The sequence below is a fragment of the Heterocephalus glaber genome, unplaced genomic scaffold, assembly GCF_053883595.1.
Source record: "Heterocephalus glaber isolate CG9 unplaced genomic scaffold, H.glaber_assembly_v1.0 deba00000594, whole genome shotgun sequence".
In the NCBI taxonomy this organism is placed as follows: Eukaryota; Metazoa; Chordata; class Mammalia; order Rodentia; family Bathyergidae; genus Heterocephalus; species Heterocephalus glaber.
In genome coordinates, this window is record NW_028258151.1 from 10815182 (window position 1) to 10841542 (window position 26361).

Consider the following 26361-nt stretch of genomic DNA (forward strand, 5'->3'; position numbering starts at 1 on the left):
GGATAAAAGGGTAAAGGAGGCTTGCTGCTTCCTTGCCTGCTCTGCATGGGCTATTTCTCCTCTGCCATGTTCCTCTGCCATGCCACCCTGCTTCAGAATATACTGTTTAAGCTGAAGGGAAGGAAGTCTTGCAGAATGTCTTAGTACTAAGCCAAAATTGTCTAGAATTTGAAGCCATGGTTCTGCTAGGACCCAAAATTAATGTTGAAGAGTTATATGAATTCCCTTAATTGCAGCATTATTCATAATGGTCAAGATATGAAATCAACCTAAGTATTCATTAGGGGGTGAGTAGATAAAGAAAACGTGGCCTTTGTGTACAGTGGAAAACTTTTGAGCTTTAAAAAAAAAAGGAAAGGAATATTTGATACTTACCTTTATCAAAGAGAAGTACTTGATACTTTTGAGAGTACTTTGATACTTTGTGAGAGAGGCTGCACAGGTAGAGGAAAATGATATTGGAAAATTTCTCCCTCCTGTGGCCCATCAAGCAAGCTCAGTGTCCCCAGAAATAGAGTAGCAAGGGACATTCCAACCAGTGTACAGCCATTGCACCCTGGAAAGAGTTGGGTTCCGAATCCCAGTCTTCTTTCACACGCTGATGTACCGGGCTCTCCACCAGGTAGAAACCTGGGTTCCTGAATTCTTCTTCTGAAGGAAGCCTCTGCCTTGGGTTAAAACCAAGTCACCTTCCAGCTGCCCCTTCCTCTAGCTCTGCCCAGGCTCTTCTGCCCCTCAGAGTTGTGGGCTCCTGGAAGTCTCTCCTAAAGGGGGCACTGAGCACCAGTCGAAGCCTCACCAATACCACCCCCCAGTACTTTATGGCAGTTTCCAGGTGAGAGACTGATTAGCAGCTGTTTATTTGATGAAAAAGTACTGGAATTGTTCAGTTGGTTTACTAAAGCAAGCACAAGGTCCCCCAAGTTTACCCTATCTCAATTTGTCTTTAAGGGGTTAAACTCACTTTCTTATAGTTTCTTTCTTTCTTTTTTTTTTTTTTGGTACAGGGGATCGAACTCGGGTCCTTGCACTTGTGCAGCAGGCGGCGAAACCACTGAGCTAAATCCCCGGCCCCTTTTATAGTTTCTTAACTGTCTTATTCTATGCCTGTTTATTTGTGGTAGAGGTTGTATTCCTTGAAATCTCTAGAATCAGATAATATACTTCTGCAAAATTTTTTATGTCTTTAAATAAATAAAAAAAAATTGGTGAAAAGTTTAGACTTGGGACTTAACCATTTACTTGTATAAAACTGTAAGAAGTTAGTATATGTAAATGAAATTAGGTCTTCAGTTTTACTAAATTTTGATCTCTTTTGTTTATACGAAATGTAAAATTCATGTGATGTTGAACCTTGTACCTACTTTGTGTTCACTGGTCTGTGTTTTAAATTAATAATATACAGAGGAACTTCTTCCATATTTTGTCTGAAATTATGCTTAGGGTGGAGGCAAAAAGATTACTTTCTATGGTGGCTTATTGATGTAGGTAGGCCCCTGTTTCTGGTGCTTTCCTGATTTTATGAGAAATTTCTTTTTTTTTTGGTACCGGAGATCGAACTCAGGACCTTGCACTTGCAAGGCAGACAGTGGAACCACTGAGCTAAATCCCCAGCCCTATAAGAAATTTCTTAAATCAAAAGTATTATTGTGTCCTCACAACCTAAGAATGCTGGCCTTGTGAATATGGCCTGGACCAAGGAACTCTTCAAAATACTGAAAAAAGTCAAGTGTGGTGGTGCACATCTGTGATCCCAGCACTTGGGAGGCCGAGGCAAGAGGATCGCCATGAGTTCGAAGTCAGCCTAGGCTGAGTTCAAGACCAGTCTGAACTACATAGCGAGACTCTATCTTAAAAAACAAAGACAGAAATACTGAAGAAAGACTTTACTGTGCCTTACTGCATATTTCCCTCCAATTCTACATTTGGAAAATATTCAGATGTGCAGAAAAGTTGAAATGGTCCAATGAATAGTTTTTGTTATCCTCTGTCACATTCACTAGTTCTGTTTTTATTCAGAATCACTTAGTGAAAATAAATGCAGACATAAAAAGTTTCTTCAGCCTGAATCTCGTAAGGAAAAGGACACTTTCTTGCATAACCACAATACTATTGTCACAATTTAGAAAATTAACAATCACTTCCTAATGTTATCTACTAAATAACCCATGACCTGTGTTGAGATTTTCCCAGTTGTCCCTAAAATGTCTTTGTAGTTGAAAAAAACAAACAAACCAGAATCCAGTCAAAAGTTCATGAATTTGTTAGGTCTCTTTTGTCTTGTAAACCTGGAACTGGCCTTCCAGGATACACCACTAACGTTTTGCATAATCTAGGACAGTTGTCTTCTAGGATGTTATGCAGTTAGAATTTGTCCAATTGTTTCCTCTTTTGTGTTTTTTTTGGTACTGGGAATCAAACTCAGGACCTTGTGCCCCTGACTGCCAGGCAGGCACGGTGCCACTGAGGTAAATCCGTGGCCTTCCTCATTTTTTAAAAAAATAAATTTCTTTTGAAATATACGTGCAGAAATGTGTTTAAATAATAAGTACATTGGCTTCAGAAAGTTTACCCTCCAACCTCTGGGATTCTAAAAGTCTGGCTGTTTTACAGATCCTCACTTCTGTACTGTTTCCCATTGCCTTGGAGAATGCCGTGTGCCCGCATAATTTCCCTACAGATTAGTGTGCTAAGGCGGGACCAGAGCCAGTTTAGGTAGTTCCATTGTACTTATCTCAAACCCCTCCTGGGGCTTCAGTTAAAGAAGTCATTGTTCAGTCCCCTTTTGAATATGTTGCATTATGAAGTTATCCTGCCTTTAGGAGATTTGGGTTATTTTTATGCCCTGTGAATGAACTGGGTATTAGGAAAGTCAGTTTAAAGCTTTCAGTGATCTAATTCAATTGTTAAAACTGATTTAATAACTAGATTGTAGAAGACACAACATAAGATTTTTAAGTTTGTCCCAACCTAGGTTTATTTTTTAGGGGGTGTGGGTTTCAGAGACCCAATATCCATCCAGAGGTAGCTCACAGTCCTTGTACAAAAGCAGCCAAATGTTAACAGTACTACGACCGAGGCCGACTGTGTCTTCACTGCCCTAATTACCCTTTCCCTCACTGGTAGAAGAGCTCTTTCCATGCCTGCCAAGTGGCCATGACAAATGATGATGTGAATTGGAGCTTTAACCTGGGGTCAGGGGTCAGGGGTCAGTGGGTCGGGATCCCATCACTTCGTATGCAGAGGCCATGTGTAGCTGTTTATCTTCTTTGTTCTGGAGAACGATTTCTCTGTTGGCCACTAACTTTTCAGGGGTGTCCATGCATCCAAAACAGTTAAAAACACTGCCTTACATAGTTGCTTATTCATACAGCTTTTGATATTTGGGCATTTCCTTTTGTTAACCTTTTTATGTATTTATTTTAGATTAAAAATTATAAGAAAGTATATTCATAATCTTAGTCATCACTCACATTTTACATAACGGTGAACATCTGACTATCTACACATATGCACGCACACTATGCAGTTTTTTCTTTTTCTTTTTTTTTTTTGGTACCAGAGATCGCACTCGGGTCCTTGTGCTTGTGAGACTATGTAATTTTTTTAAAAAATAAATTTTATTTTATCCCATCCCCCCTTCAAGCCCCCTCCCTTCCCTATGTACAAAAACTTTGTTTCCATTTTTTCCTTCTATTTTCACTTTTTTTCTTGTCCCTTCCTTCCTTTCTCCCTCTCTCCTCCCTTGTTCCCTTTCCCATCTAAATGTTTTCTTCCCATTTCCCAGTATCTATTACACATTTTAGTCCTTATTTCCACTTTTGGTTTCTCACACCACAGAAACAATGCGGTATTTAAACATGTGTGTCTCATTTATTTCACTTAAGAGTATGGTCTCAAGGTGCATCCATTTAGCTATAAATGTCTGAAGCTCTTCCTTCTTTATGGCAGAGTAGTACTCCATTGTATAAAAAAAACCCCACATCTTTATCCACTCATCAATTGACAGGCATTTTGGCTATTTCCAAGATTTATATGCAGGCTTTTTTCTTTTGGATCGAACTCAGGACCTTGCGCTGGCGAGGCAGGCAGTGGAACCACTGAGCTAACTAAGTCCTTGGCCCTATATGCAGTTTTTTAAAAGGAATCATTCTATGTGAATTCTTTCCTCTTTGTTGAATGTTAATCAACATTTAAAAAAAAAATTACCAGAGTATCCCATGGCATGGATATACTGTAACTTATTTATTCACCTACTGATGGACATAGAGATTTGTATTTTAACAGGAGCCAAACCTTAGACACTAAGAATATAGCAAAAGAGATGAGACACTAAGAGATAGCAAAAGCCTGTGGCCTTTGCTGGTCCCAGGAGCCCTCTTCATTTGCTTTGCCTTACCAAGCTGTACATCAGAGGTTAGGCTCCAGGCTGTTCAGAGAACATGTCTGCAAACAAAACACAGTAGTACTGTACTCTCATACTGATACCATGTGTACTGGGCTCTTGGTTCTGCAAACGTCAAGGAATGAAGTTACAAACCAAAGGAAGAAGTTAGGAGGGCTGAGGATTTAGCTGGGTGATGCCTCGCTGCCTTGCAGGCACAAGGTCCTGAGTTCAATCCTTGGTACTGAAAAAAGAAGGAGAGTTTTATTGGAGATAAGGAGAAGGAGAACTGCTCCTGGATTTCTAGGAGGGGTCCCTAATGGGGTGGCTGCATGGCCCTTTGACTTAGAACATTTTAATTACAGGTAAACAGAGCACAAGAATTGCTCAGTTGTTCAGTGGTCACCTTGTTTAGTGGTCACAGGTGGCTCTGTGGATTTAAAATAAACAGTTGGGATCCAGGCTTTTAACCCAGTTCTTTGACTTGTAGGGTTTAACAGGAAACTGGGATCTCTGAAGGAACTGGTGAGTTTGGATTATAATTTCCTTGGAATTCAGGAACTTACTAGGGAGTAGTTGTACCTTGCATCCCATGGTGCTTGAGGAAGTTCACTCTTTGTCCAGAGACCTGGTTCTTTCACTAGTCTTAATTTTTATCTGTGTGGCTGGTCACCCCACTCTATCTCAGGCCCACTAGCTTGTTCCCTTACTCAAACGCTAAATAAACTATTTTCTACAATACTAGTCTCTCTAGAAACCTCAAATAAAACATAATTTGCAGGTCCTTTGAAATCAATAAAATAATAGTTTTACACTTGATCTTAGCCAAAAGGCTGAGAAGCAATAATAAAATAATAGCTTTATTGGATCCATCCACTTCAAAGCAGCTTCATTTAAAACCATTCTCAATTTTCAGTGTTCCAATGGGCTTAATTTTGTATGGTTTACCTTACATTTAAAAAAAGTGATTATGAAATTTTTTTGTGAGAAAAAAAGTCTAATTTTGTAATTGTTAAAACACTTCAATCATGCAGCTAGGGAAAGTCTTTACCATTAAAATTTATGTAATTTCCCTCAGTTTGTGTATGTGTGTGGTCTGTATTTTCCTATGATACATTGATGAAGGAGGTGTTGCTGATTGCCTTTTCTTCCTTTCCTCTCTTATCTGCTTACAAGACCGGACCAGATTGGAGGCTGCACCCATCAACACCCTTGGGTCTGGGGTAGTCACCCTTCCCATCTGGCTATGTCTGATTAATAGTGTTTATGTCATGGCATAAATCACATTTTGTTGTTCACTCAGCTGAGACTCAGGCCATTAAAAAATTTACTCTGCAAAAAAAATCAATAACCAGTGGATTTTTTTAAAGGAACAGTTCTTTAACATTTATTTTCCAAGTCTATCTGTAAAGATAAACAGTCTAATTACTATACTCACTAAAATTGTGCAGACAACAAGAAATACAACCCCACAGATAAGGGGTGACCTTAGCTAAGGACAGGTAGGAAGCCATCTTGAGGCAGACAAGAGGCAACCAAAGAAACCCGATACCCTTTTAAAGACTGTCACTTTTCCCCACAGAACCAGCCAACAATAAAACCTCAGAAAGCATAAGCTGAATTTTCAGAAAAGAATGGAAAATAAATTGGATTGATAATAGCATGCTGTGACTGACTCAGTGCCACTCAGAACTCTCTATGGACTATAGCTACAACACAGAAAATCAATTTTACTTATTTATTTGCCTCAAGTTTGCCTAATGCCTTATTGTCAGTAGCATTGTGCACAAAATCTAAATAAATTTATTCAGTTAGCCAAGGAAATAAAATTTCTTGTGAAGGGCTGGGGATTTAGCTCAGTGGCCCCACGCCTGCCTTCCAAGTGTGAGGTCCTGAGTTTGATCCCTGGTACCAGAAAAAAAAAATTCTATTGCCAGGGAAATTTCTTGTGAAATAAATAGGAAGTGTGTCTGGGGGAGGAGCCTAGAACTAAAGATACGTGTTTCATGCCTTACTTTGTGGGAAATAATATGTGAACTTTTGAAATGATGGTATTGGCCATGTGTTAGCTACATATATGCTTGCATAGATGGAGGGGTGGCCAGTAGTAGTACTGATTCATTTGTAGTTTATTTTACCTATGTTGGGTGAGTGCTTTGGAACGTTGCTCACACAGCCTGCTTGTGTTGCCTTGGCTCTGCTTTTGTGAGCCCCTCAGTGTTTTTGCTTCCAATCAGAGCATGCCTCACTGATTTCTGCCTGCAGCCTGCTTCTTAGGAATCCGTAGCTGCAACTTACATTTCAGGAATTCAAGCTACACCAGTTTCACATCTTCACTCTGAGCCTTAGCAAAAAGGAATGGGAAGGTAAATATTACCCTTTGATCCTTTATAACTGCTCACAGCCCAGATATTCAGCATCTTGGTTTCCTTAGCAAGCCAGCCCATGGCTCTTTAAATAGGTACAACCCAGTAAAGAGGGAAGGAATAAGGTCTTGTGCCTTTTTCTTCAAAGGAAGATGTAACTCTTTCATGCAAGATCCGATCTGATCCTGCAGACCTACTCTGGCTGGATCAGGGAGGAATAACCTTCAGGCAAAGTGCTCCCATAACAGCACTGTTTCTCATTTCACTGTATGATGAGTGGGAGCTGAGACCCTTTTCCTGTCACTGCCTGCATCATTCTCATTTATATTATTGGCAGCTGTTCGGTTGCTGGAAGTTTAAGTTATCTCAAGAACTCTAAACTGAGTTCCGATGTTTGTTTATTGGCACTGCCTTGTGCTTCTGAAAACAGTCTTTTGTGCTTCACCCAGTCTTGAGAAAAGGCTCTTCTCAGAATCAGCCCTACCCCCTTCCTTGGTTTTTTCTGGGAACCTGCCTCAGCCTCAGGAAGAAAACTGAATAAAGAGGACACGGGACTGCGACTGGTGAGAAGGGATGCTAGCGGAAAGGAGCTGGGACCCGACATCCTGCATTTGTGCTGTGTTTTGAAACTTGGAGTTAGTTCTGTTAATGAATTAACCAGCAGTCTAGGCAGAGAAAATGTTTCTCCTGTCCTGGTGGGGGAGCCAAACACTCTAGATTGGTAACAGGAAGGTTGTTGATTCTGGCTTTATTGTTGGGCCAGTCATTTGTGAGCTGGTGGCCGACCACAGGCCACACACTTCTGTGCAAATCTTCATGTACTGGAACTGCCTGAATATTGTTTCTACTGCCGGAGACTTGGCCGAGAAAAGATGGTGAGCCCTGGGTTTCATTTTATTTTTGTTTGGTATATCCCCCAGTCTCTGAGGGTGATGCAGGGTGCCAGTTTGGAGGTGCCCAGCGGCTGGGGTGTGTGTGTGTTTGTGTGTGTGTGTGTGTGTGTGTGTGAATCTATGAGCACATGTGAGCATTCTGCTTTTGATGCTCTTTCTGTCTCACCCTCTGTAGAGCTCCGGGAACGCATCTTATCGCTGCTCCATGTCTTCCTCTGTGGATTTTTCTGACGAAGATGATTTCAGCCAGAAATCAGGCTCAGCATCACCAGCTCCCGGAGACACCTTACCCTGGAATTTGCCTAAACATGAGCGATCCAAAAGAAAGATTCAAGGGGGCTCCGTGCTGGACCCTGCCGAGAGGGCGGTGCTCAGGATAGCAGGTAAGCTTGGGTGGGGAAGGGGATGGAGTGGGGCCAGTTTCAGAAATCCCCCTGTCTGTTCCCGGGGGCATATCTGGGAGCCATACCCTAGGCAAGATTTGCCCTCCAGGTTGGGGAGGAAGATGACCATGTTTACTTTTGCCTCCTTTTACCGCTAGAGCAATTTCCTTGCCTGCTGGTGACTAAGCTGTTTGGCTATGCTTTCTCATTGGATAAATCAATATATTTGAAATTCGAGGAAATATATAGAGGCACCTACTTACATGCCTCAGCCACTGGAGAATACTAACCCAGTGATTCCTCCAGTGTTTTCTGGAAGCCCTGAGAAAACAGCCTTCATTTTCATTTTTGTCCAGGGGCACTGAGCTACGCAGATCCAACTTGAGTAAATACATGGTTTTTGGTACACAGGATTGCACTGCATAGTTCAGCAGCTTGGATGTCTTTTTAAAAAAAAAATGTACCATCTCCATTGGCATCATGTGTCCCTAGCAGCTTTCTATCCCTGGGGCTTTTGAGGGTTTACCATCATGCATTCCTGCTTAATTAATACATGGGAGGGGCCAGTACTTCAGTTCTGTTAACCGGTGTCCCCTTGCATTGGCTATAAAAGCCTAACCAGAAGCGATGGCTTGTTTTACCCAGCTGAAAGATGAGAGCACTGTGGAAATCAACCCTTTAACCCTGCAGTGCCAGTGTGGTTTATTTCTGTATGTTCTGCGCAAGAGAGAGCCCTTTCAGGGATGGTCGTTGCTCCACTTCTTCAACAGTTTTGTTTCCCTCCTAGAAATGGTACAGGGCAGGACGGAGTAGGCCCTTATAGATTCTCTTGCAAAGGGCTAGAGATCAGTGGTTTTTTAGTTTCTTTCTGGAGCCAGAGGTTTGAGCCTCCTCTCCTCTCCTCTCCTGTCCCTACTCTTCCTTTGAAGGGCTCCTCAGTTTCTTTTGTTTCCCACAATAATGTAAACTTAGGGCTTTCTCTTCCTCCAAGGGGCCTGGAGGGCACCAGCCTAGATTACAGCCACCCAGGGCCCTGAGAACCCCCCTAGAGTCCCCCTAGTGGGATTTTCTGGTTTACCGGAAAACAAACAGCCCAGCCAGTCCTTCTCTAGTCTGGGTTTCTGGGGCAACAGCATGGAGCTTCTTCTGGCTTCTGTTGTGAGATGTTGGCCAGCCTCTCCCCGCCTTTGAAGAGAAGGGGTGGAGCAGGAAAGAGGATGAGGAGGAGGGGTGTGGAGCCTGCTTGGGAGCCCAGAGAGAGTGACCAGATGTGGCCTTGGCCTGGCTCCCACCCCTCCTGCCTTCCTGGGTACCAAAAGTGTCAAGTCACTCTGTCGCGCATCCTTGCCTGTTGGAAGGGAGAGGTGGTTTGGCTCAGGGGGAAGAAAATGTAGTTCAAGGGAGTGTGTGGGAGCTGGGGCCTGCGGCAAGGTGGGCTTCAAAGAAGGATGCCTGTTCTATGCATTCTTCAGTGGAAAGTGAATGTTCCTGTGGGTGTTTGTCAGGTGGATGTGATTATAAAAATTGGGAAAGAAACCACCTGGCATATGTCAGGAGAAGTTGGTAGTAACCGTCAGTGTACACTGTAGTTGGGGAAGGAAGGGAAGACCTAGAGGTTCTAACAGGCTGCAGTGTACATGTAGGTGCCGATGAGGTGTAGTGCAGTGCACACATAGTTAGAGACTGTCGACTCCCAGAGGGCAGAGGCCATGTGAAAATGTCTGCTGAGTTTGTGGGAATATCTGTGAAGTGGCCGAGACCTCAGAAGTGTCTACATCATCATCATCATTTGTGCTCCTGGGGATTGAACCCAGGGCCTTCATGCTGGGCTACATCCTCAGCCCTTTTTTATTTTTTTATTTTTATTTTTTTGGTACCGGGGATCAAACACGGGGCCTTGTGCTTACAAGGCTGGCAGCAGAACCACTGAGCTAAATCCCTGGCCCTAGCCCTTTTATTTTTTGAGACAGGATGTTGCTAGTGGTTAAGTTGCCCAGGTTGGGCTTGAATTTATGATCTTCCTGCCTCTTCCTTTCTGCTGGGATCCCAGACATGAGCATCACACCTACTTTTAAACTGACACTAGGTCTTCAAAAATAGAACAAAACAAAATGAACAACAGTGTGGAAGCATATTGCTTTAAATTGATGTTGGTAAAGTGGGTGTTTGTTACACAGTTGTAAAAAATAATCATACATGGAGGATGACTTGGGAGCCGGGCCACAGACACCTATATAATTCATAAGGTGGCTAAATTATGAGACCCAGATATGTTATGAATTAACTTGGGCACTGATCACCGAGTGTGATGATAAAGTATATTTTATCTAAGGGAATTTGGTGCTATGGATAATCTGAAAACACATCACTAATAATTCCACTTCTAATCCCATATGTTTTCATGCCCTCCTTGAAACTTATTGTCTCTTTGAAATTTATCCTGTGGAAGACCTGAAGTGACATTCAGAAATGGGTGTGATAGTATTCATTACTTAACTAATAAAAAAGGAGGAGTTTTAATGTTTTTATTAGTTTTTTAAGGCCATAAAGGTAGAATTGATTGTGAAAAGTGTCTACTGAGTGTGGAAAGGGCCATATGGCCTGTGGGGTACCTTAATTCACCCATATTTAACAAATACATAGCTTCTGCAATAAAATAAAGATAGCACAAAGTTCTGCCTTTAAAAAGTCAAGTAGTTTACAATGATAAAGGAATGTGTTTTCAGACAGTTACAGCTTGGTTTGAGAGATAAGTTGTAATGGCTGTAAGCATCTGCCTAATAAAGGAACTCAGGAAAGAGTCTGATTAACTTGGAGGGAGAAGGGAGGCTTGGGAGGTCCCCGAAAGTTTCTGAGGGGAAGTGCCGCTTTAGATTTACAGAATATGAAGAAATAAGGGAAGCAGAACACCCGATTCTTCAGAGGGTTCAACTCCATGGACAGAGTAGGGAGATGCAGAAACTGTAGGAGCCTAAGTGCAGTCAGTCCTGAGGCATGACTTCTGAAAGAGCAAGACCCTGGGTCTTGGCTTGTAAGGCAAGCTCTCTGTCCCTGATTAACCCAGCCCTACCTTAGATTTTTAGATAGAGCTTATACATTTATTGTAGTCTGATCATATTAAAATCTGAGGGGTTTTTTTTGGTGGTTTTTTTTTGGTACTGGTGATCAAACTCAGGACCTTGCACTTGTGAGGCAGGGGGTGGAACCACTGAGCTAAATCCCCAGCCCTAAAATCTGAGATTATAATATATTTACTTCCTATCTCTCAGGGCCAATGTGAGAATATGGTGACAAGCTGTAAGGAAAGATGCTTTGTAACACCCATTATATAAATGCCTTTTTAATATGAGTAATACTGATCTGTTCTTCTTACCTTCAGGATATTTTGTTAGGTTTTTTATTTTTCAAGTACCTTGTAAAAGTACATGGCTTGTTAGTGATAATGCTATTTTAAAATCAGAATTTTTGAATTTAGAATTGAATGACCAAAGCAGAGTCAGACTTTATACTTAGGCAATCTTGGATTTTAATTTCTCTTCTGCCACTAACTAGTTGTGTTTATTTGAACGATTACAGAACTTTTCTCAACCCCAGTTTATCAAAGGTCTTCATTGTGATAAGTAAGATAGTGAGTGTAAAATGTTTTGCAAACGTTTTGGCACGTGGAAAATGCTCTCTGTAAATCTTAGCTTACTGATGGTCAGCTGCTCTTTTGAACACTTGTGTTTTCTCATTTAGCCTGTCAAGAATGCTATAAAGGGGCCGGGGATTTTAGCTCAGTGGTACTGCACTGCCTTGCAATTGCAAGGTTATGAGTTCAATCCCCAGTCCCCCCCCCCCCCCCGAAAAAGAATGTTATAAAGTAGGAACTGTGGTTTACAAGTTTTTTCAGTTCAGAACTCTGTAGAGAGAGCAGAAGAAACACCCAAAGGCCATAGGGCTAGAATCTGAATTCAGGCAGTCTTGACTCCAGAGACCAAGCTCTTTCCTCCTATGCTTTTGCTGTTTCCCAGTGGAACACACCATTATTATTAGCATATCGACCCAATATTTCTATTCCAAGAATGCTTGGGGCAAAAGCTGTTTTATACGCCGCTTCTGTTCATTTGATTGGCTCTTTAAATGGACAGTAAAAATCAGTAAATGTACATCACTATATTTGTCTCTCATGAAAACTCAGACTTATGCTTTCAAAATGACCATACTTGTTGGGAGGAAGATGGTTTAGTGAGAACTGTCTTCTTTGTGGTCTGTGAGTAGAGTAATTCTTGGCGATCTAATTGCTAACCCTTTCATCTCAAGAAGGTTCCATAGAAACCTGTTTTTTTTGTCACGAACCAGTGTGCACACGAATGTCTGCTGAGTTGCATTAATATGCACACTACAGTGATTTTAGAGGTTTACTGGGAGGAGGGATCAAACATGATAAACCAGTGGTCAGGAGAGAAAAGATGTATTCTTGTTTTATCTTGAGAAATAAAAGTAGGCCAGATGGAGTTAAGTGCTATAAATGAAATAAATATTTTTCAAAAGCATACAGTTTTTTCAGGAGTAACATCCTCATCTAAGAATTAAGGGAACATGGTCCAGATTTCACAACAACCAATAGCAAAATAGAAGGAAAAAAAATCACGAAGAACAAAGTGTAGGTCCCTGTGAAAGTAGGGAAGGGAGATTTGGACAAAATGTGAAGTTGACATGGATCAGGATGGCCAACAACGAGCTGATTTACTCTAATAATTAATAATAATATAGTAATAATAATAGTAGTAGTTAAATGGTACCTAGTGCATGCTAAACCCCACACAATTTCATGCATTAGACACTATTATCATCAGCGTTGTATCCATGAAGACGACTCTGGGGGAATAAGAAACTTGCCCTTGTCACTAGAAACTCGCTAGGGTCGCATCCAGGCAGCCCGACCTCAGGTTACTCTTAATAAACACAGCTATTTCCATGGCCCGTGCCACTAGTTTCCCCCAGCACTTCGGTAAACACGTCAGATTTAGGGGACCACGCCTCTCACTGGGCCGACCCGGCACCGTGAGGAGGGGGAGGAGGAGGGGGACCGCTGCCCACTGCAGTGGGGCACTCAGCCGCAGAGGCGCCGGCGGGCGGGCTCTGGGGCGAAGGAGTACCGCGGGCTGAGCCTCGGCTGTGTGCCGGCCGCTGGCTGCGTGCCCAGGCGCGCCCTGCCCTGCGCTCCCCTCCTCTCCCCTCCCTAGCTGCCTTGGGAGCCGGCGGACCAGGGTTTCCAGCTCTGTGGGCGCCCTCGTGCGGGAGAGCTGCCGCCCCGCGGGCCGCGCGGGCTCTGCGGCTCTGCGCCCCAGGCCCTGCCTCGGGTAGCCCCAGCTGAGCCAGCCGCGGAGGGGCGCCAGCCTGGCCTGACCGCGCCCCTGCGCCCGCCCCGCCCTCGGGCCCTTCCCCCTCCCTCCCAGAGCAGGCAGCGTTTGCAGCGGGGGGCCGGGCCGTGCCGCAGATGCGCGGCGCGGCACAGCGGGCTGTGGGGGCAGCGCGCCGGGTTCCGGCTCCGGCTCCGCGGCCCGCGCAGGGTCCCCGCGCCCCCGGGCTCGCCGAGGTCCACTGACAGCCAGGGGCCCAGGTTCCCCTCTGCTGCCCCGGGCCTGGGCGAGTCCTCCCGGCCCGCGCCTTCTCGGTTGTCCGCTGCGATCCGACCTCCACGGCCGCGGGGAGCAGAGGGGCTGCAGCATCGTGGGACGAGCCTGGACATGGCGGGGTACCTGTCCCCGGCCGCGTATCTGTACGTAGAAGAGCAAGAGTACCTCCAGGCCTATGAGGACGTCCTGGAGAGGTACAAAGGTGGGTACCGCGCTCGGGCTTGGCATCGCCTTGCCGGAGCCGCCCTGCTTGGGCACAAGGGGACAGGTGTCTGGCCCTGTCTTGGGAACGGTGGCCAAGCGGATGTGTATGATGGACTCGGTGGCCCCAGCGCAGGCGTGGGCAGCGCTGGTCTGAAAACGCCCTTGGGTAGGCGGCACAATGGGGAGGAGGGAGATTTGCTTCCAAGGGCACATTGCGTCTTCTCTCCCTTTGTAAAGCTCTTGCGCATTAAACATGATCACAATTCTTTCTAGGAGGGTGGATATCGATTAATTCTCTATGGGATTACCAAAGGCTTGCTGTTTCTGCTTTGCATAGGCTATTAAAAGATTCTGTATTCTTAAATACGTGAACCCGTTCACCCCAGAAAGCAGCACTAAATCATTTTCCTTCATTCTACTTGAAAAAAGTTTATGGTCTGTGACTACCTGATTTGGTGTATGGCAAAAAATTATTTTGTAGCACGATGGGTGAAAGACTTTAGTTAGTGAGTTTTTGTAAATTTAAATGTGGAGAAGTATGTTTTGAAGTTTTCTGCCTGCCATTTATGTTCAGGAATTCTCTGCCAACCTGATAAATGTTGATGTTTTAGCGTTGAATTCACAGGTGAATGTGTTAGACGTAGAAGGAATCCCACTTTCCCATGTTAAATCTTCTTGTCTCTTGAAATGTTTTTAAGTGTGTATAGATCATTTTATTGTGGCACTAACAGCACTCCACACCCAACGGTGGCTCACGGATGTGTGTGAGTAGCATGTGATGGTCTGTTCCATAGGTTGGACTTGAGTGGGTTTGCATCTTTTGAATATTTGCCTTGGGGTTCATAACTCAGTATTTGTAGATTGAATGGAATTATATGGTTAAAATGCATGTAGTTTTCTGTTAGTAAAAAGTAGAAATAGAAACTCCCAAACTGAATAACAAAATACTCTATATTGCATTCAGCCATATAGTTCTTCAAACATTTCCCTGAAGATTTCACTGAAAAACTGAGGGATATGTCCCCCATTTTCCTTATGGTTTTAAAATGCTTAGGTCATCAATTTGCCTTTGGCTTTATACATGTTCCATATTTCATTTAGTCTTGGAAAGAGAAGTAAGCATGTTGGCCAGTATTTCCATGAAAAGCTGGAGACCTGGAAAACTCATTGTTTTCCGATGTGCTTGGAAGCCAGTTATGATTTCCCATCAGCGTCCAATACAGTGACTTCATTATAGTGCTTATTATCCTGGTGACTTACTATGGGGCTGAGCTAATCAGAAAAGAATGGTAGGCTTTGAATGCAGAGTATCTGTTCACTAAACTTTCAAAGGACAGTTGCTCATTTTCTGAAATCATGCAGTGTTCCTAACATTTTATGTTCCCATTTGAACTTAAGAGAGGTTATTTTGATTTCTATTTCTTACTAAGTTCCTTGGTTACAGAATGCATTTGCATTCATCCAGCATATTATCAGGTTGCCAAGTTATCATATGCCCCAGCTGTTGAACAGTGTAAGTGGTAGAGTCAGCTGGAGCAATTCAAAGTCTGCCTGTCATCAAAAAAGTAGAATTATACTACTTATAATGTTAGGAGTTATGAATATTAGATAGAGAAGTTGGGAGTTAGGCCTGGTCCTCAAACAGCCTTGGAAGGACTTCAAACCAGGCCCTCTGTAGAAATATAAGGGTAGTGGTGAATGAGTCCCACTTATTTAGGGTGTGGTCTATTCTTGTGTCTTGCTTTAGTCTTTTTTTGTTTTTGTTTTTGGTACCGGGAATCGAACTCGGGTCCTTGCGCTTGCAGGGCAGGCAGCAGAACCACTGAGCTAAATCCCCAGCCCATTGCTTTAGTCTTTTAATTCTGAGGGGAAGCAGGGAACTTTTGGGTGAATTAGAATCACACAGGAGTTCTTGGCTACAAAGAAGGGTGTGGTGTTCTGATTTATGCTCAAGTCCTGTTATAAAATATAGTCATAGTCAAAATATTCAGGGCCATCTGATTTAAAAGAAACTGTCATTAGCTGATACCAAAGCCAGGGTTATAAAGGTACTTATTTTTTAATAGAACATAGTTATTATTATTTATGCTGGGAAACTGTCCATGGGAGTGGCTTTGTACCAGTAGTAAATTATCCAGTGTTTTTACTGTGTACAAAACATCATTAGCTTAGCATAAAATATAGAGTGGTCTCTCTTGTCTTCTTTCTCAAGTATAAGAAAGCCAACTTGTGTACTGTTATTATAAATGATTATTAGCTGTCACTTTAGTGACATCAGTGAAATTCTGCTGTTTGTCATAAAAGATTTTGTTTTCCCATAATTTTTTTTTTTTTTTGGTACCGGGGATTGAATTTGGGACCTTGTGCTTTCGATGCAGGTGGCAGCACCATTGAGCTAAATCCCTGGCCCTCAACATTCTGTTTCTTATGTTAAGTAAGAAAATGAGACAATTAATGTGAACTCAGTAGATGTTTTTCTGTGCATTTTAATGGTTTTTTTTTTTTTTTTTTGGACCAGGGATCAAACTCGGGTCCTTGTGCTTGCGCAGCAGGCGGCGTAACCACTAAGAATTCTGTGCATTTTAGACTTAAAAAAAAATCTTAAAATTATTTTGGTCCAACAAAATGGTTATTTCTCCATTGATCTGGCAATTTATTGTCCCTGGACAACTGTAGGGAAAATATTCTTATCATTCTCTGTGAAAGCTGATTGGATAATTTGGTTACTTTTCTATAAAATCACTAAAAAATAAAATAAAACTTTTATTGTTTAGACAACAGGCAAAGTTTCTGTTTTTCACAGGTATTTTAGTAATTGTTTATGTGCATGGCAACAGAAGGAACTAAAACTATTGTAGTTTTCATTTTTTGTTTGGTTTTATGGCCTGTGTAGATAGGTGATTGGTGATAACCTTTTTACTCTGTAAATCTGTGTGGCACTCAGGTGAGTTGATCTTGCAATGTAAAGATTTCAGGAGATCTTTCTCATTATAGATAGCAGCCTGTGAGGATCTTTCTTAGTGATTTTCAGGATTCTGCAAAAACCTGATTTCAAATTGTATGTGCTTGTGCTCTATTCATGACTTACTAGTCAGTTATGTAATAACTGCTGCATCATGAGAATGCAGTATTGCAGCTACTTATAATAGTATTAGTCTGGGCTCTAGTTTGCTTTTAAAAAAGAAATGGGTGTAATCTCTTGAGTGTTCCTTGAGATTGTTCGGTAGTTTCTAACAGAAAATAGGTGGTAGTGCTTATCCAAATACATGTTTTCTTTTTTCTGAGTTACTTCTAAATTCAAAGCAGGCAGGCCAGGGCCATAGAATACTTCCCTTTACCAGAAGGGACCTAAACCCTTTTATTTCTGCTTGGCTACTACAGTGTATCACATGGTCATTTTATCATCACAAGATGGCTGCTCTTCTGCCCTCATGTCTGAATTCCACAGCGGAACTGTCCCAGGGCGCACTCCTGTCCACTAGATAGGAAATGAGGAATGTTTTCTTTCACTGTTTTATTTGTTATACAGATTAATGGTTTTCATTTTATCAGGTTCATACACAGACATAACATATTTTGATCATTTTTACCCCCTCATGCCAGTTGTGCCTTGAACAAAACCAGTTATGTTTGTACACAATAAGGAAAGAATGGCTGCTGGCTTTGTAACCAGCAGTGTCTGGCACCAGAGGATAGAGTGTCAGTGCTGAAATTGGAAACATGAAGTTTGGACATATGCTAGCAACCATAACACAATCCACTTGACTTCCCTGAAGTTTGAGGGAATATCTGAATGCTCCCTTGAAGTTTCTTAGGATTTCCAGAATGACACAGTTGAATATTTTATGACATTGCAACATGGATTTGAGTAATTCCCACCAAAAAATGAGGATTAAAGTTGACCAAAGAATTTGTTGCCTCACACCCAAAGGAACACATACCAGTTCAGAAATGTTAGCAATTATTAGATACTGTTAGTGACTTTAACTTTGAACTTTAGATATTATGCTGATGCTCATTCAGTCTCTTTTGTTCCAACTTAGTTAGCTCAACATTTATTTAGTCAGGTACTTTAAAAAAGTTTTATGCTTAAAACTTTTAGGGGTGTCCCCCCCCCTTAATTTTGGGCAGTTTGGAGATGCTTATTTTTGGCTGGACAGTTTTAGGTAATAAATGTAAGGAGAAGTGCTGAGAACAATTTGTTGTCTCACTGTTACTTTGTAGTTGGCAGTGGAGCTTTCAGGTTTCTGCTTGTGAGTCTCATGTGCCCAGAGTGTGGCTCTGTAGGGAGCTGGAGCATTTAAACCAGAGTGTCATCACAACACTGGAAACCGCAAACCTCTGAGCCAGCCAGGCAACACAGAGATGGGGCGTCCAGGCCAGTGCCGGTGAACCTTTCAGACCTTTCACTGGTAACAAATGGCTAGCTGGGCTCGAGAGCATGGGTTCACCGCCACTGGTGGGCTGTCGGGGCATCTATTTTAAGTTCCACAGCCAAATGTGAAAATGTAGAAGGCACACCAAAATCATTTCTCTAAACCAAGCAAACAGATTGAGGGTAAGAAGATGATTTGTAGAGTAGAATGTTTATTATTTCATATTAATTAAAAAGAAACACAGATGGTTCTGTTTACTTGCATGGGCTTTTCTAATTATAATGGTGTTTGAAGGAAAAACAGGAAGGACCTCTGTGTCCACATCTGGCGTGTTAGTAATTTTGTGATTATATTTTCCCTCTATAATTGTTTCTATAAGTGATCAAATAAGCCCTCTTCCACCTCCTCTTCCTCATTTGGCCTATCCTTTAAGGCAATTTCTGTTTGTTTTCCTTTTAGTGGTACTAGGGATTGAACCCATGGCCTTTGCACTGAGTTACATCCCTGGCCCCTTTTTATTTTTTATTTTCAGACAGGGTCTCGCTAAGTCACTGAGTTTCCCAGGCTGGGCTTGAATTTGCTGTCCTCCTGCCTTAGCCTCCCAGAGTGCTGGGATTATAGGTGTGTCCTACCATGCTCAGCTTTTAATGCTATTTTTTAAAATGCAATTTTATTTGGTATTGTTTTCTACCTTTCTTTCATGTCTCCCAGAGAGGAAGCAAATCTGCCTAAATTTTGGGTACTGGGGGAGAACTTTGTGTTTAGATTTTGTTTTGTGAGAAGGTGAAAGCATCAAGAAGGAAAATTCCAAGAGAAGAGTTTAGCCTGACTGTTCCCCCTCATTGGCATAGGCACAGGGATCCTTCTCAGTGTCTGATGAGATGTGCAGTAGGTGTGAGGAATGTCACTGGATAGAGACTGTGGAAATGGGTGATCATGGCAGGTATTGTTGAGTCAGAGTGAAAAGTGTCCTGAATGCCATGCCCAGGCCCGAATTTGGGCTTTATTCTCAGGAGAGAGGGAGGGAGCCCTTGGTGTGGTACTCAGCATGCCACTACCCGTGTGCTGGCTGGCAGCAGTGTGGAGGATTGGGCAGAGGTGAAGACGCGGAAAGCCCCTGTGAAGTGGTAGTGGTTTCTAAATGAGAAATGTCTAAATTTCTGGTTCTTGTAACTCTCTGTAAAACTTACTGCCAGCTTACAAATAAGGAAATTGAGTCTTAGAGAGTTTTCCTGAAATCATATTGGTAGCATTGGCATTTGGACATCAAGTATATATTTGACTATAAACTGTGTACTTTATTTTGAGTGTCATTATATTGACTGGAAAATGTTGCAGAAATACATTTTAAGAGAATTTTTTAATAGGAACCTGATTTTGACTAAAACTAGACTTTTCTGAGGTATGTTAAGTGGAAACATGAAAAGTAGTTTAAGAATTCATAGAGATTTAGTTAGTTTAAATATTAAATAGATTTTGGACCTTATATTGTTTTATCTTAGCTGGATTATAAATTCTAATTATTGGATATCGATGAAAGAAGTAAAATTTTAATATGAACATTTTCAGTATATATTTAGGTTGAGGAAGATTTGAAAATAATTAAGTTTTGGTAAATGTCACCAATGAACATGGCTGCTTTGATATATGTCTGAAATGTTTCCTGTAAAGAATTGTCAAAGGGAGTTGACAAAGTCCTGATTTTTCTGAGGGTGAAAATATTTCTCAGTGAATCTTGATAATAAAGACACTATACAAAGATACTGTTGTCATAGGGGAATTAAGATACCTCTGTATTCAGTGCTGTAGTTTTCCATTCTGGCCATGCCAGTGTGACAATATATATTATTATTATTTTTTTTTTTGGTACCGGGGATTGAACTTGGGACCTTGCGCTTGCAAGGCAGGTGCCGGCACCACTGAGCTAAATGCACAGGCCGACAATACGTATTCTTGATGCTGCTTGGTAGCTTAGTTTATCCCACTTTTGTTACCCAGTGAGGTAGATAAAATGAAATACTATGAGCAGTAGAGATTATGTAAGAAGTCAGTGAATGAAGAAGAACTAAGAACTCAGGTCCTCTGGCTCCTCTTAGCCCAGTAGCCTTTTTTTTTCTCTCATTAAACAAAACAAAACAAAACAAAAAAATAGAACATTTTTTAGAGCAGATTCAGGGTTAAGGAGAAACCGAACAGAAAGTATGAGTTCCCATTTGCTATTTCCCCTCTCCGCACACCTCTAGTTTCTTCTCTTGAGGCCTTGTATTGGTATATTAGTTGCAGTTGAAGAGTCAATATTGATACATTATTAACTGAGATCGATAGTCTACATTAGAGTCCACTCTTGCATAGTTCTATGGGTTGTGAAGATGCATGCCATGTGTCTATCATCATAGTACAATACAGAATAGTTCTACTGCCCCCTAAATTCCCACTGACACCTCATCCCTGAGCCCCCGGCCAACCACTGATGTTTAGCTGTTTCTGTAGTTTCGTCTTTTCCACAGTATTACATTGATGGAATCATTTGGTGTAGTACCCAGTTTGTTTGTGGATTCACCTGTTGGTTGCTTTCATTTCTTTTTTTTTTTTTTTTGGTTGCTTTCATTTTTAATCATTTGTTTTAGAGACTTTTTTTTTTTTTGGTACCGGAGATCGAACTCGGGTCCTTGCGCTTGCGCAGCAGGCGGCAAAACCACTGAGCCAAATCCCCGGCCCCCGATCATTTGTTTTAAAAGCTCTTATAAACAATTGTTTGCAGGTTTTTGTGTAGACTTACATTTTCAAGTCTTTTGGGTAAAGGGGTGCAATTTCTGAATTGTATTGTATATTTTGCTTTGTGAGAAATTGCTATGCTTTCTTCTAAGGTGGCTGGCCTGTTTTCCAGTCCCACCAGCATGACTGAGAGTCTCTGTTGCTCTACATCCTTGTCAGTATCTGTTTTTCTTAATCTGTTTTGCATCGCTGTAACAAAATCCCTGAGGCTGGGTTTGCTGTGGCTCATGGTTCTATCCAAGGCAGCATTGAGCACCCACATCTGGTCAGTTTCTGGTGAGGGTCCTATGCTATGTCACATCATGGTAGAGAAAGAGAAAGGGGTTAAGGGAGGCAGTGCAGAAGGAGCATTGTGTTCAAGAGAGACAGCGGCGGACCAGGCTGCTTTGTAGTGGTTTGCTATCCTGGTGACTGATCCGGTTTCATTAGACCTAACCTCTGGAGAGAGCTAACCTACCCTCTTAAGAGCATTAATGTAGGGCGGGGGATTTAGTTCAGTGGTTCTGCCGCCTGCTTTGCAAGTGCGAGGACCTGAGTTCGATCCCCGGTACCAAAAAAAAAAAAGAAAGGTATTAATGTATTGCTGAGGCCAGTGCCCCCTAACCTGCTGCACTCTCCATCTCAAGACCTAATCCAGGCCAAAAGCAGTGATGTCCTGGGTTCACATTTGAGGCACTCTCATAGTTGGCAGTGGTATTTTATTGTTTTAATTTGCCGTTGCCTAATGAGATAGGATGTGGGCATTTTTTCATAATGGTTTTCCGTCATTTGCTTATCCCCTTTGGTGAGGTTCATGTTCAGATTTCTTGTTTTTGTCTTACTCAGTTTTAAGAGGTCCTTGTATATATTTTGGATTCATTGATTTTCTCAGTCATTATCTTCTTTTGATATCTTTGAACCATTGTATTGTATAGATATTTTGTAGTAAGTATGGACCTGTTACTTCCTTTCCTGTGGTCATAGTGTCCTTAGGTCCCTCTTTTGTGTTTCTCCTTCCTGGAGTACACACTAGTGTGCGGTGGTGCAGAGCTCAGCTGCTGACTGTTTGCTTTGTGTATCTGCATAAGCTACTGCAGCAGGCTGGCGTCCAATTAGTTGGCAGCAATGATGCTGTGTAACACTTGAGTCTAAAATTAGTTGGGTAGACTAAACTTAGTAGTCCATGTCCTGTAAAATATGTGAAAGTTAAACTCTCAGAATATTGAATGACTTCTTTTTAAAATGTAATCAGAAGTGGAGTTGAATAGAAAAGTTTAAATTTTTTGAAAGTTTTTATTTTTTATTTTTAGAAAGTTTATTTTTGTTGTAATGATTTCAGATAGCCTGGCTATAATGTTGTATGTATAAAATACATAAGAACCCAGTTTAAAAAAAAGGGAATGGTTTTACATTGATGATCATGTTGATATTAAAATAGGAATTGAATTAGAGCAAGATTACCAAATTTTTCTCATGGCGTATTTTAGAAGAGTCAAAGCTGCTAAATATTTGTGAATCTTGGGACCGCAGTGACTACTTTTGCTAGGAAAAAAAAGAATGATTAAAGGAGTATTTGGCTCTTCATTTTGTGATATTCGCGATAACTTCACATAACAGAAAGTAGAAAATACTACAGATACTTAGATAAAAACAGTGGTTGAAGTTCAGAGATTCGTTTTGTGTGTGGCTTGAGTTGTTTACCTCATTAAGCAAGAGCTTCAGTTTATGAAGGCTTTTTTTTTTTGGTACTGGGGATTGAACTCAGGACCTTGTGCTTGCTATATGAAGGCTTTTTGCAGTGTAATTTGAATGTCTTTCAGGCAACTCAGAAGCTATAACTAATTTGTGATCTTTATGATTTTGGGGGGGAATATTTTTGGAAGGTCTAAACCAGGTTTGAAGTATTCTAAGTTAACAGAAAGCAAGAGGCAAAGATACTTTTTTATTTTGTGGAAAAACCAGGTACTTAATACCTATCCCTTTCCATTTGGAAAACTTACATAGAAATTTAAATTTATGCTTTAGTAGTAGTAAAATGACAAAATAAATGGAGTGAGATACTTTTGTAATTAGCATTCCTTTAAAAGCACCCAAGCAGGATTTTCCCAACCTTTCTCCTGCTTTAAGCCAGAAGTTGAGTGAACATTACCTATAAAAGACCCTTCCTTCAGCCCCATTCTGTTTTGTACCTGATGTTTTCCTAGAAAAACTGGTTAAGTACTTGGGACAAGAGAAAGTAGATATTCAGAAAATTGGAACATGTGGCTTAATTCTAAGTGCTGATAGTGTGTTTAAAAAGTGTGTGAGGGAATCAGGGCCTGCAGCAGAAGCTTGTCAAGAAGCAGTTTGGCCAGGCCAGGCCAGGCCCACCTTCATGATGAGTGAGTGCTGCTCAGGAGGAGGGCCTGAACCCCTTGGGCCTTGTGATCCCAGCCCATTCGGCATTGGTAGGAAGGCAGGATGCAGTGGGGAGAGAGGCTCTGGGTTGTTTGTGTGCAGGTTGATGGTGTGGGCAGAGGTCCTGAATACTGCCTTTGAATGATTTGACCTTGTGCTTCACTGCTTGCGTTGTAGGAAAAGTGTTCTCATGCTTTAATTAATATTTTAATAACAGATTTTGCTTACAGCTAACCAGCACTGAGTTGGAGATTTTATGCTTCATTTTCAAGAACTTTGCTATACTGTACATATATTACCCACCCTGAGGGTTTATAGTGAGAAATGGCTTTCAGTCATGGCTCAGCAAAAGATTGAGTGAGCCGCTCTTAACGTGGTGTTATCAGTCCTAGTTAGATTGATAATCCCAGTGACGATAGCACCTACGTATTTATGTTTTTGCATGTGTGATGCAATTTGATTTTTGCAGTGGTTACCCGATGCGAGTGATGTGGGTGCTGGTGCCCTTACTTTACAGTCAGGGCCCAGACTCCTGTTATTGCAGTGACTGGGTGGCCAACTGTTGACAAGCATTCTGGTCTTCTGCTAGACAATTGTGCCCACCTTACATGCACACAAAGTTACTAATAATATGAACCCTACCATATGTGGTGAGAAGTGAATGGACTCAGTTTAAATAAATAGTGATTAAATACACTCTGTAGTTGATAGAGGTCCATATTTGGGGAGGAGAGAAAAATGATTTAATTTTTATTTAACGTGGCTTGGAGTAACCATAATCCATAAATTTCAGTCAAAAATTCTGTTGTTGACAGTAGAGGATGTAGTTACTTAAGGCAAAAAACTTCATTATCTTTTATTTCCATTGCCAATTGAAGCAGCTTTTTATAGTGTTGCACATTTAGGTAAAAAAAAAAAAACAAAAAACCACAAAACTATTCCACTGACTAAAGCTGAAATTTCCATAGTATTCCGTGTAAAAGGTAGTACTTGAAGGAACATGGGAAGAGAACCTGCACCATACACATGATAACATTTTTGGAAAACAGGTGCACAAAATATGAATTGAAAAATACCTGAAGTTCTGCTACCCAAATGCACAAATTAATTTTCTCACCTGTTTCCTTTGGTTTTTCCATTACTCTTTTCTCCTTTACATATAACATTTTAAACTTTGGACCATTGTGCATAAAGTTCTGTATCCTATTTGTTTCCCTTTCCAGTGTGACTGCTGCATACCTTCTGTTATGTAGAAGTGATAAAGTGTCATGAAATGTTCCAGCAGTTTTGTGTCCTGATAGTTTTTGGTTAATCTTATTATGTTAGTGCCTTTCTGTCTAATTACAGGCTTCAGATGCATAACTTTTTAAGATAAGAAAGCAGTCGTTGGGATTATATAACTTTTTTTTTTCCCCACTTTTCTTTTTTGGTACCGGGAATCGAACCCAGGGCCTCTCGATTGCCAGGCAGGCACTGTGCCACTGAGCTAAATCCCTGGCCCTGGATTATATAACTTTTTAAATAGAGTTGTATGACTGATGATTGCATAGATTATTGAGTTACGTATGTAATGTAAAAGTTCTAATCACTCTGAATTCCTGAAGAAGGCAATGACTAATATTTTTTTTTTGGTACTGGGGAATTGCACTTGGGTCCTTGTGCTTGCGAGGCAGACGATGACTAATACTAAAGAGTTCTAATTTCCATTCCTGGCTCTTACACTAGCTGGTTGGTCTTGGCATGGCTTACACATTAAAATGAGGTTCCAAGGTTCCTAGTCATCCTGTGATACTTCCTTTAATTATTTATTTATATTTTATTAACTTATTGAGCATTTATATGCCACCATGTACAGTACATTGTTAGATTCTTAGAATCTAGATATAAGAATGTTAGAGTTTTGTATATTTTTTTGCTGAGCTATGAATGTATAACTTTACACTGATACAATGTTTGGTTATCATTGGCATCATTTTCTGTCATTCACTGTTTATGGTATCCATCTTTTTTTTTTTTTTTGGTACTGGGGATCTAACTCAGGACCTTGTGCTTGCAAGGCAGGCAGCGGAACCACTGAGCTAAAACATCCCTGGCCATCTACATATTTGTGTTTTTAAAATTTTTTTGAGAAATTGTAATTGATTCCTTTTGAAAATTCCTTTATAATGCTTTCTGGGCTTTTGATACAGTTTATTATAACTTTATTTTAATTTTCTTTCCTTTTTTGGGGGGGTGCAGTACTGGAGATTGAACTCGGAAGCATTTCACTGAGCTACATCCTCACCACTCTCCTTTTTTTTTTTTTTTTTAAATTTGAGACAGGGTCCCACTAAGTCTCTAGACTGGGCTTGCACTTGTGATCCTCCTGCCTCAGCCTCCCAGTGTGCCGGGATTGCAAGTGTGTGGTGCCACACCCGGCTGCATTTGTTTTTTATGACTTGTGCTGGTCTTCATGACAGTGAATGGCACTGAATCAAGGAGTACTTTGGGGAATTGTTTATTATGACACTGAATGATCTAGAATTTTGGATGGAATTTATGTTTTTAAAACCTTTTCTGCTCTCATTATATATGCATTAATGGTATGTCAGCTTGGTGCAAATGACCTTGTTATGGAAATTTAAAAATTACTACCCATGGCATCACTGTGCCATTCCTGGACATCTGGGTCAGTGTTTCTTTTGTGTTGTTAGGTAAGTGACCACCATTTGAAGTATTGAGGAAAAACCTGAAAGAGGCTCCTCTGTCTCTGGTTCAGTGGATGATTTCTTTCATAGAACTTTTTGTTTTTCACTTTAGCAATGAACTTGAACAGACACTTCCTGATGGACTATTTCTTTCCCCAGGCTTTTCAACCAGTTCTTTGAGTCTGGGTGGAGCTCCTGCTTCAGGACAGGGAACATGGTCTTCTGCTTTGAGGGCCCTCCGCTCGGGGATTGCTGAAGCTCCTCAGAGCTGTTCTCCTGTTCTCCCTGCTCCTCGC

General features: G+C 41.4%; 1 protein-coding gene across 29 annotated transcripts in view; it reads left to right on the forward strand.

The window, feature by feature from the left end:
• Dst (dystonin) overlaps positions 1 to 26361 on the forward strand; it is a 456427-nt gene that overhangs the window by 90013 nt on the left and 340053 nt on the right. For 14 of the 29 annotated variants that reach the window (XM_087204914.1, XM_087204925.1, XM_087204898.1 and 11 more), the window contains exon 4: positions 7819 to 8026. In XM_087204914.1, the coding sequence (XP_087061040.1) occupies positions 7819 to 8026 (208 nt within the window). Of the gene's footprint in view, positions 1 to 7279; positions 7626 to 7818; positions 8027 to 13492; positions 13850 to 26361 lie in introns of those variants that run through there. The other 15 variants (XM_087204906.1, XM_087204919.1, XM_087204921.1 and 12 more) reach the window with 5 other exon arrangements.